The sequence below is a fragment of the Mangifera indica genome, chromosome 2 (assembly GCF_011075055.1).
Source record: "Mangifera indica cultivar Alphonso chromosome 2, CATAS_Mindica_2.1, whole genome shotgun sequence".
NCBI lineage: Eukaryota > Viridiplantae > Streptophyta > Magnoliopsida > Sapindales > Anacardiaceae > Mangifera > Mangifera indica.
Genome location: NC_058138.1, coordinates 22,642,750 through 22,654,765, shown reverse-complemented (window position 1 = coordinate 22,654,765; position 12,016 = coordinate 22,642,750). Strand labels below are relative to the sequence as shown.

The window sequence follows — 12,016 nt, the reverse complement described above, 5'->3', positions numbered from 1 at the left end:
ATTGACTTTCACTTAAAAGACCTTCTTGCCCCTGAGATAATTTTGACTCTCATTTATAGTTATAGGGATAAGATAATTTTTTTAAAGTATTTGAATTGTTGTTTATTGTAAGTGAAATTTAATTTAAGCAATGAATTGTTAGGGTAATCTTCTTAAATTATTGGCTTTGTATCACTTCATAATCTAATACCTCAAATATAGTTTGTAGTCAAAATGTTGTTTGTTTTTAACAAAAAATTTATTATAATTTTATTTCAGAATTTTACAATCTAAAATATGTTTTGATGGTTTAAGAATTTATACACTTGTTAATCAATTTTTGTCTAAATATATATAAATATTTATCATATTTTATTAATTTTTTTTAAAATATTATAATCGAACTTTTTACCAAATGGATAGTTAGACTCTATCAAATAAGATTTCTCGTCGCAACAAAATATACACAACGTGCTAATTATAAAACACGTGACAAACACATGCATTGACTTTATATATCTTGTTGTCGATGGATACGGTTGGAAGGGAGTTCTTGAAGCTTATTGTGAAAAGAGTGGTGCAACTAACCTCAAGCGTTTAAAGGGTATAATGGTAAATTGATCTAAATTCAAACCGATCTTTAGCCCTAAAATGAAATAAGAGAAAGGTGAAGAGAGCCCTTTGATATTTTACAAGGCTTACTTGCAGTCTAAAGACATAGCGCAAAACCATCACACACGGGCAAGTACAAACAAACAAAACCGTCTCCGTTCAACGTCAAAAAACCACTCCATTTTATTTCATTTCCCCTTTTTTTTTTTTTTTTCAAAATTTAAACTCAACCACCGCTACCACCACCACAACCACCGATTCTATTTCTCGCGGAAACTTTTGAAATTCTCGTGAGCGACGATTTATGATCGCCTGGTTGACTCGCCGGTGACGCTCCGGTGGCCAGTCAATTCTTTGACTATTGTGCGTTGACTATGAAGAGCAATCACAATAACATTAATAGCAACGGAAATCATAATATTATAAATCATAAGAACGGCAAATTGATTCCGAGTTCGTTGAAATTCATTTCATCTTGTATTAAAACCGCTTCTTCCAGTGTCAGGTCAGCTGGCGCCTCTGTTGCCGCTTCCATTTCCGGCGATTTTCGTGAGAATAAGGACCAGGTTCAATCAGTTATATTTCAGTTTTAGTTTTGTCTTGTTTTAGTTAATAAGCCTGACAACAAATAATTAATTAGATTATTAGTTATCGGTTGTGATATTTAAGAATGATGAAAAGATGACAATACTAGTGTTAAACAATTTATCTGACTCTTTTTGGGCACTGAGTTGAGAGTTTTACAGTTAGATAAGATTTTCTGAAAGTGATGGCTCAGAACTTGCTAGTCGTTTGAATCAAGCAATGAAGTGAAGTGTTTTCAATGCAAATAAGTTGATTACCTATTTGACTTGTTATGGTGGTTGAAAAAGCTTCCTAAAGTGGTTGCATTGGAGTTGGAGTTGATATTCTGAGATAATTTATGCTTATCTCAACACTAATTAGATTGGTAGCTGATGGTAAAGTCCAGCTTGCTATTGGTGAATTAATATTGATTGATAGGTGTAAAGGTTAGGGATCTCACTTTTGCATGTTGAAAGCTCACTATTTTTATTTTGTTAAGGCTTCTCTGTTGGAGTTATTCAGATTGATGTCTGATTCAGACATACTAGATGAAGAACTTTGCTGTTTATATTCATCTCAGTTTCCAGATTTTTTGATAGGCTAAATAGTAATACAATTTGGAAGAATATGGAGATGGTCATTGTCTTTTGGTGGACGATTTATGAGTTAAAAAGATGGATTATCAAAGGTTGATTCTGTGAATATATATTAGTTGAAAGAAACTCAATCTTTTAGTTTGTTTAAACTGAAGCTTCCATGAAGAAGTTCTTTATTACTTATCAAATGAAAGGATAGAATGGGGGATTGTTGTTTGATTTTGACTGAGGATTCTCCTACTTGAACAAGAATTTGACCAAGTGAGAATGATATTTAGCAATATGACAATAGGTTCTTCAGTAAACAAGGTGCACTCTGTGCTTTAATAGAGAGGAGATGCAACAATCAATTATTGGATATTGGGCTTTCAGTTGCACTAGTTTCTAACATTCTGTTCACTAGAAATTTAAATTTAACTTCTCCTTTTTGTCTCAGGGCACCTTTTCTCATTTGTAATCAATGATGGGTACACAGTTACTATGGTTTGCATTTAGGCTGCATCCTTGTTACCTTATTTGTACTAGCATCATTTGAATTTTTTTTTTTGGTCAAACAGGTACTGTGGTCTTCATTCGACAGACTAGAGCTAAGTCCATCTTCCTTCAAACGTGTTCTTTTACTTGGATACTCCAATGGTTTTCAAGTTCTTAACATTGAAGAGGCCTCTAATGTCAGAGAACTTGTTTCAAGGCGGGATGATCCAGTTATTTATTTACAGATGCAACCCCTCCCTGCAAAGTCTGAGCACCATGAAGGATATAGAAATTCCCATCCTTTACTCCTAGTTGTGGCATGTGATGAATCAAAGAGCAGTTCAGGTTTACCTACAGGGAGAGATGGGCTGGTAAAAGATGGTTATGATGAGCCTCAGACAGGAAACCTTGCCACTGCTCCCAGAGCTGTTCGATTTTACTCACTAAGATCTCACAACTATGTGCATGTTTTGAGATTCCGGTCAACTGTTTATATGATTAAATGCAGTCCTCGAATAGTGGCTGTGGGTCTTGCCTCTCAAGTAAGAATTAGCTTTTGTTAATCTTTTGCAGAAGTATCTTGCAGTTTACTTTGTGTACCAGATCACTTTCCTAACATATTTTACATAAAAATTGACAGCTATGATTGACTTTTATCCTTTAATAGATGTAGGTGTAGAATGCTCACCTGATTTTTAGACAACTTGAATATTCAATTTGATAGTTGTAGGTTTAATAAAGTCATTCCTTGGAGGGGATATATGTTGCCATAACATATATATATTATAAATTTCGATTGATAAAAGTTTCCATATGAAGTCAAACAATGTAAACCTGGCTAATATATATGTATATATTTTATTGCAGATATATTGCTTTGACGCTCTCACTCTTGAAAATAAGTTTAGTGTCCTCACTTATCCTGCCCCTCAGTTGGGAGGCCAAGGAGTGCTTGGGGTTAATATTGGATATGGTCCAATGGCTGTGGGTCCCCGATGGTTAGCTTATGCCTCTAACAACCCATTGCTCCCAAATACAGACCGCTTGAGCCCACAAAGTCTTACTCCTCCGGGTGTGAGTCCATCAACTTCACCCAGCAATGGAAGTCTGGTGGCTTGGTATGCTATGGAATCAAGTAAGCAGTTAGCTGCAGGTTTGATAAATTTGGGTGACATGGGCTATAAAACTTTGTCTAGATACTATCAGGATATTGTCCCTGATGGTTCTAGTCCTCCTTTATCTTCCAATTCAAGCTGGAAAGTTTCATGTGGTGCCTCTCATTTGGCCGAAACTGATATTGCTGGGATGGTCAGTCTTTGACAACCTCAGAACAAACATTATATATGTTATTCTTAAAATGTTACTGTCTCTCATTATGTCCACAAGAAATTTGAAAGTTCATTATTCATATATTTGTTTACATGTTGTCTTGTGTATACAATATCATATCTTGTGGGTCAGATGACATGGAGTAGGATCTCCTGAGATGCTTAATATTAATCAGTAATATCTAGATATACTGAAAAGCAGAGGGATTGTGGGGTTTTTTTATCTGTTAAGCAATTAACGTCTATGCATGAGTTAATTATTTTCTATCTCTTATTTGTTTGACCTTTTTGCAGGTTGTTGTGAAAGATTTTGTTTCCAGAGCTGTCATATCACAGTTTCGGGCCCATACCAGTCCAATTTCTGCTTTATGTTTTGATCCTAGCGGGACTTTATTGGTGACTGCATCAATACATGGAAATAATATAAATGTTTTCCGGATCTTGCCCTTCTCAAAACATCGAACATCCACAGTCTCTCAAAACTATGATTGGAGTTCTTCTCATGTGCACCTTTACAAGCTCCATCGTGGCATGACATCAGCTGTATGTTCTTGTTCCCTCTTTCTCCCAAGCTTGTTATCTTTTGAATATTAATATAGACTTATGCTTACTGTGCATAATGTTAATAGAATTCTTTGTGCTTGTGTTTGCTGTACAGGTGATACAAGATATTTGTTTTAGTAATTATAGCCAGTGGATTGCCATTGTTACTTCCAGGGGAACTTGCCACATTTTTGTTCTTGCCCCTTTTGGAGGTGAGACCGTGCTTCAAATACAAAATTCTAATTTAGATGGGCCTTCTCTCACACCAGTCCTTTCTCTACCGTGGTGGTCTGGTCCATCTTTCATGACAAATCAACACTTGTTTCCTTCACCACCGCCAGCACCTGTTACACTCTCTGTGGTCAGTAGAATAAAAATTAATAATTCGGGCTGGCTTAATACAGTTAGCAATGCTGCATCTTCTGCAGCAGGGAGGGCCTCCATTCCATCTGGTGCAGTAGCTGCTGTCTTTCATAGTTCTGTGTCTCAGGATTTGCAACCTGCTCACTTAAAAGTCAATGTTTTGGAGCACCTATTGGTTTACACTCCTTCTGGTAATGTTGTTCAGTATAAGTTACTATCATCTTCTGGAGGAGAGACAAGTGAAACCTCTCTGAGAACAGGACATAGTTATTCTGCAGAGATACATGATGAGGAATTAGGAGTTAAAGTTGAACCTGTTCAAGGGTGGGATGTGTGTCGAAGAACAGATTGGCCTGAAAGAGAGGAGTGCATTTCTGGAATTACTGTTGATCAGAATGAAGTTTCAGAGATGACTATGGATACCTCTGATTGTGAAGATAATGATAATGGGCATAAGGAGAATGTAAAACTCCATGACCGATCTCACTTACATATCTCCAATGCAGAGGTACAGATGAGCTCCGGACGGATACTTATCTGCCAAAATTCTAAGGTATTTATTATATAGATTTGTGAGATGTTCCTATTTGTTACTGTGTTTTAGCTTTGTTCATGTTGTTCATTCACTTTTAGATACATTTCTATACAATGAATCCTTTGGACACTGATGAGCAAAATTCCACTAAAGAACAAACTGGTGGAGAGATTGAAGTTGAGAAAATACCTGTTCATTATGTTGAGATTAGGCGGAAGGATTTATTGCCTGTGTTCGACCATTTTCACAGGATTCAATCTGACTGGATTGAGAGGTAATGTCATGCTATTTTTGCATCCAACACTAAATTTGCTTTGTATTATGCTTATAACTGTAAGACAACCAGAAGTCTCCTTTAACTTTGGGCACCCATGAGTGTGAGGGTAAAAAATTTATGCTTCAAACTTAAGTGAACGGTCACCAGGAGTTTTACTATTATGGTGACGGTCTATAGATTTGTATGTGAGATCAAGACATCCTAGGTTGTAGATTGTGAAAATATGATCAGATATCGTATTATTTTAAAAACCTGTAACTGATTCTTTGGTAATAATTAATTTTAAGTTGCCTAACAAGTGTGAAAGTCTGCAAGCAGTACCTGTTTCTTTCATCCCATGTGCATTTTAATAAATAGTATGATACGGTACCTTAAGTTTTTCAATTTGATATTATTTGAACCTATGTTTACATTTTACAATTTTACCACTATGAGAAGGTGCCCAGCTTTGCAGGGTTATGTATATGAATCTTATGCTATTCTTACCATATCAATTTACTTCATTTTTTGTAGGGGCATATTCAGAGGAAGATCAACAGTTTCATCTTCAAAATCTTATGAAGCTAAAGAGAACTATTTTGAAGAAAGTGATATTTCACAATCAAAGTCAATGTCACCTCGCTTGGTTGAAAACTCAGATGTTGGTATGACTTATTTGAAAAATAGATAGAGATAGAGATATTCCATGATGCTTTTAAAATAGTGTAACTCATTTCCTCTGTGGCATTTCTGTCAGGATCATCAAAGATTACTTATCCATCTGTAAATGAGAATGAAAATTTTGCTACAGAAAGAGGCAGGTTTAATTTAGCATCACATACAGTAGATCAAATCTTGCTCAACAAAGAAAATGCTTCAGTTTTGTTGAAACAATCTGCTGTCAATGGTTCTGCAATAGAGGATAGCAAGTTTTCGAATATTGTATCATCTTTAACAAGTGGCTCACATTCTGCTGGAGGAGCCATAGCAAAAGAAGTTCAGTCATCAACCAGTAATGGGACTGGTAAAATTGTAAACATAAGTTCTAATCATTTCAAATTGAGTACTAACACTATAGAGGACAGCCTAGTAAAAGCGTCACTGGATTTTGAATACTTTTTTGAAGAACCCTGTAAAGCCTCAGCCTCAAGTGAATGTCGTGAATTAGTTGGAATTATCACTGATGTTGACAGCAGCAACAGTCCTTGTGATAAAGAGAAATTTGAAGAAGACTGTGACAATGATAAATCTGAGGACGATTGTGATACTGATGACATGCTTGGAGGTGTTTTTGCCTTCTCAGAAGAAGGTAGGAATTTGAAAATTGTTTTGCTTATTGTTATTTATGTAGTATTTGTGATTTAGGACAATCAGTATTATAAGTTCTGAACTATCATTGAATTTGATAGGTCGAGATTTTGTAGCTCCTCAAAGTGCATGATTGAATAGTTTATAACCCAAAAAATGAATATTTACTAAAGATTAATGTTATATGTACTTATAATGAGTACCAATTTTGATATTAATGATGATGTTTTACCATATAATTGAGTGTTATTTTATTTTTAATTTAAAATCATTCAATCACATAGTGATACATCATCATTGGTACTCAATTAGTACTCACTATAAATACATACATACATACATACACATATACATACATACATACATATATATATATATATTACAAAATTTGTTCTTCTAAAGAGGAAGTATGTTGCTTTTAAGTTGGTAATACTTTTAGTACATAATACGCTCTTTGGTGCTTGTTTCATTTATTTAATCATGCTGAAACTGATGAGTTGCATCTTCATATACCACATGTTTTCAAAATCTTATGAAATGCTGATCCTCGTGGTGGTGCTAATTTTTGCTGCAGGTTGATTTATACCTTCTTTGTGTCGTCATGATTAAAATATATGTGGAAAGGTTGGTCAAAGGTTGGCCTTACGGAGGGTGAGATACTAATTGATATAATTTCGAGTTATTGCCTACAACAATGGATCTGCCACTGACTGAATGATACAAGACGGGATGCCTGGTTTTCACTTTCTAATTCTATTGTAAATTATGTACATTCATATTCTTATTACAATTGGATTGTGTGGACAGGTTTTTTCTGTTCTGTGTAGCATTAATCATTCTTCAAAAAAGAACCAAAGAAATAAATTAAGAATGCAAGATATCTTCATCTTGTTATTGTTCAAATTAGATCCTGTTGTCATATCAGGTTTCTGTAAGATAAATGGAACTACCAATTCTTCACCTCTTTTTGTAGCGTGCTATTAATTTTGCACCTCTTTTTGAAGCAGGTGAGCTCACAAAATTAAGCTGTAGATAGAGTTATATTCTTTCAACTATTATCAGAACTTCCTGCTGTTATGGTTTTATGCCTGGGGGACTCTGGAGCATCTTCTCCTCATCGTAGGTAAATTTTATTCTGAAGGTATTTCAATGTTGCGGAAGACATTGTTACATTTTGAATCATAGAAATTTACTTTGTCATATGATGATAGGGAATATATAATCTTTACTCCGAAAGGTAAAATCAAAAGAGGCAATTAAAGTTTCTCAGCTTATCGTTGGCTACATATCTACCTAGCTATATAGCTATATAACTTTGTATTATTGATGGGCCAGATCATTTAATTGCACGTTATTTGTCCATTCACATTCTTGTGGTGGGTTCTGATAGGAACATTTATACAGGTGTGTTCATTAATAAAAACATTGGATACCCAGACATCCTATAACTTTGTATTCTTGTGGCATGCCATGGCATTGGAATAGCAGCTACATTAATGGCTTGAAATGTGCTGTGTTTTGGCCCCCACTTAGATGCCTTCATATCAAAATGTAGAGGTAGAGATAGAGAGGCACCCAGAGTGGTCCCTTTAACCTCCATAGGAGACTGTTGTCCGCGTAGAAATTATGCTCCCACTACAGAATTAAGCTACCTCATGGCCTGAAAACACTGCCCCCCCTTTGTATATACTTCGCTTTCGCTTATGCTTTGTCTGGTTGTGATTCGGTTGTTTTGGTTTTCATTCATTGCATTTTATCAATTATCATTCACAACCCTTATTTTGTCAAGGGTCGGTGCTTGTTGACTACACAAATGACTAACTTATTTGGTAATGTTATCTAGTGTCAATATCTTATCTATGACTAGGGCTAGATCTGAATAAAGTTGGCTTGATTTCTTAGTTTGAACAAGTTAAAGTTGAGTTGAGATAGCTTTAGTTTAAGTTTGAATCTAACAAGTTATCGAAAAATTATTGACAGATTCATTTTGTACAATAAGTTTTCATTTTTTTTAATAACTTTTCTTCTTCTTTAATAATTCTTTTTTTTTTTTCATTTTTTAAGATTTTGTCTTCTTTTTCAACACTTTGTGATAATTATTCTGTCAATGTCATCACCACTATGAGTTTGAACTGAGTTTTGTTTGGATTCGAATAAGTTCGAATCTAATCCATCTATCTAATGTGAGTTGCTACATTTTTCAGCCCCAAACAACATCAGCACCTCAATTAGTTCACCTAGTCCCTTTTTTGATGGTTTGATTGGTTGGATTTCTTCAATGATGTTTTGATTTGATTATAATGCATAGCTTTTGTTACAAGAGCGTCTGTCTTTAATTTCACGCGGGGCCTCCTTTCAAAAATGTCATTATAGAATTTGGGCTTTTGCCTATTTCTGAAAACGACAACATCACAATTTACAATAGATTGCGGTCAGATTGAAGTACCAAATTCAAAATTAACAAGAATTTCCATACCCACTACCCTTATCTCTGTTTTCAACACAAAATCACATCAATTTCTTCATATTTTCTTTGCCATCACTCATGATATGATATATGTATCAAATCTAGGACGGATTTGTTCAAATCAAGCCAAATACTTGTGGAAAAAGAAAATTTTCAAAGCTTCTTTCTGGGACCAAAAACAATAATTTTTATCACATCAGTTTATTGAAATTACTTACTCCAAAACTGGCTCTGGCTTTCGGTTCAGGATGAACCGCGGTTGATGCCATCTGGTTACATCATGTTTGGGTTTTTATATAAGAAATATTAATTTTGTGATTGCTAATACTTCACCCAACACCTTTTCAATTTATTTATGTGTGTGCCATTGGATAAGTTCATTATTTATGTTAATATAAGCTTGATCATGTGTTTAATGATTAATTATATATAATTATTTTTAACATTACTTTTAATATTTATTTAAATAATTCATCGTAACTCACATTAGAAAAAAACCCTAACTTATTAATAGTCGAAGTAGAGGCCAGACTATCAAATAACTTGATGTCGTTTAATGTAAAAAGAGACACTTTTAAACCCTCTGTCATTGGGTAATTAATTTAATCGTTGGATCAATCTTTTCACTAGATCAACATATTAAATGAAGACATTGATTTATTCATCTATTATAATGCAAATTTGACTTTCCAAATATATAGCAATTTGTGAAATCCGTATATATTACTAATTTAACGAGTCAAATTATAATTGGTGTTTAAGGGGATGAGGACCTCTTTTTAATTAATTTTAATATATTTCCTTTGACTGAATGATTATTTCCCACTTGACGTAAAAGCAAACATTTCCATTTTTTAAGTTTAAACAGTTTATCTTTTTATCTGTTTACTAAATTTCTTTTATAAGTTAAATAAAAAGAAAAAATGACCTACATCTTTACTAAAGTTAAATAATTTTACCTTCCAAATTTATAAATTTTTTATTCACTCTCGGTTAATGGTTATAAAAACCAAAAATTTCGAAAAGTTGTTGTCAAAATTAGTCTTCTTTTATTGTTATTACTCTTATATTGTCATCAATCAATCCTTCAACCAATTTGCCATCTGTCACTTAAATTTATCCCTTCCATTTAAATCTATTAATGATAAGATTTATTTTAGTTAGATCTTATTGTTTCCACCAAATTCCAAATGCCTCATTGCCAACATAAGCCCTGTACGTGCCCAGATTTGCCTTGTGGATATCATATACCTTGTAAAGGAACAAAATCTTTTTCACTATTACAACTAATGACTTTAAAGATAGTGGAAAATTCTGAAAATCGATCATTTCATCCAAGTTTGGGTGAAAATGTAATTTAGCCTTTTTCCTTTTCACAAATTTCAAAAGCTATGGAAATATAGATATATCTATTATATATATATATATATATATATATAAGAGAAAAAGTCCCCACGCCGAGAGGGCGTGAAGGGATGACACGTAGCTCTGTACAATAACATCAAATCAAAATTAAGAGAGCCACCAAAACAATGGAAGCCAACGTGAAAGGTGAAGCATTTCAACATCAAATTCAATAATAATAATCAAACCGTTAAAAAATGATAAAAAACCTTACACAGAACCCAGAATTGAGTAAAGCCAAAAGCTGAGTAGCATGCAGCCAGTACATTGTAAAGTAGAGTTTTAATTGTCAGTCCATCTGAGTTTCGCTTGGAATTTTAGCCCTCCATGGACACAAATGGCACTGCCTGCCCAATCAACACTCGACAGCTTAAACAATAAAACACCCACCAGCACCCGTCCGCTTAGCGTGCAGGAACAGTAACTGCTTGAGTGAATGAGTGAGTGAAAAAGAGAGAGAGAGCACGAGTCCTGATGATGATAAGATTCTGCTAGCTGATCATGCCAATGAAATGTGAGGTGACAAGAAAGAGAAATTTAAGAAGAGAGATTAACAGGTTGGTAAGACTGACAGTGATGTCCACTTTGAATTCAATTGATGATGCTTTTAATTATTGGATGTATCACCTTTGAAGAGATGCTGTTAGTTATTATTGTTTATGGCAACTCTTTATTTTTATTTTTACAGATTTCTCTTGGAAGAGAAAAAGATCTTTTGTTTTATGGGATTCAAGTCGTTTTCATTTCTTTATCATTCTTCTATCTTCATATTTATCTTGTGTGTGTTGTGTTGGTGCTCTTCTACACCATAAATTCTTCGACCCAGATAATTGAAGATGCAGATTGATAACTTCAAACATGATTATTTATGTGATATGATATAACGAAACCAATAAAGTCTAAAATAAACAATACTTCATTGTTATAAATGACATGTTATGTGGGGACTGAGGTAACATCACAGAAGAAAATTATTTTGTTCAAGTGCATATCAATTATTGATACATTATAAGTTAAGATGTTTTCAGCCAACGAAAGCTATAGAAACATGAAAACTTGAACTAATATGAATAGTTTATACAATACACATCCATTATTTCAATAAGTTGATTCTGTGTTGCATAGTGGTTTTCAAAATTGACCCTTCATATGATGTGTCAATGTCATTTTCTACACATCCAAACATAGGCTGTTAATTAGGGTTTTAATGGTCATCACCAGCCAGATGGATATTATAGATGGATATTAGCAGGATAGAGTTGGACTGAATAGAGTACTGTGGAAGTGTAGATAGAGTCAAACCAAGGCATTGAAAATGCCATGTACTACCATAAAAAGCAGCTAATCTCGTAGTTGTAACACACCTACACCTTACAAAATTGAAAAAAAAAAGCAAGTAAATATAAGAGTTAATTCATAAAATAATATACATACATACATATATATATATATATATATATATATATATAGGAGAAAGAGAAAGAGAGAGAGCAATAATTACTGGAAGAAATGATGGGAAGGTGAATTGTACATGAGACCTAGTTTTGGATCTTGTGTGATGCTATAATATATATTTCAGAGTTTTTT

At 33.9% G+C, this 12,016-nt stretch overlaps 1 protein-coding gene across 9 annotated transcripts; it reads left to right on the top strand.

Moving 5' to 3' along the window:
- The first annotated feature begins 696 nt into the window (after nt 1–696).
- LOC123209107 (autophagy-related protein 18h-like) lies at nt 697–9,033 on the top strand. Of its 9 annotated transcripts, none has more exons than XR_006500950.1 (11): nt 697–1,157; nt 2,309–2,767; nt 3,093–3,533; nt 3,848–4,096; nt 4,212–5,012; nt 5,093–5,268; nt 5,785–5,915; nt 6,008–6,559; nt 7,133–7,316; nt 7,563–7,677; nt 7,963–9,033. XR_006500950.1 is itself a non-coding variant. In XM_044626855.1 (9 exons), exons 1-9 carry the CDS (start codon nt 966–968, stop codon nt 7,135–7,137), a joined length of 3,006 nt encoding a protein of 1,001 aa, XP_044482790.1. In that variant the 5' UTR covers nt 697–965; the 3' UTR covers nt 7,138–7,464. The 9 variants fall into 9 exon arrangements, 2 of the variants coding, with proteins under 2 accessions (XP_044482790.1, XP_044482792.1); XR_006500947.1 differs by having other exon boundaries at nt 7,563–7,681; XR_006500948.1 differs by having other exon boundaries at nt 7,563–7,699.
- Nucleotides 9,034–12,016: the final 2,983 nt, after the last annotated feature.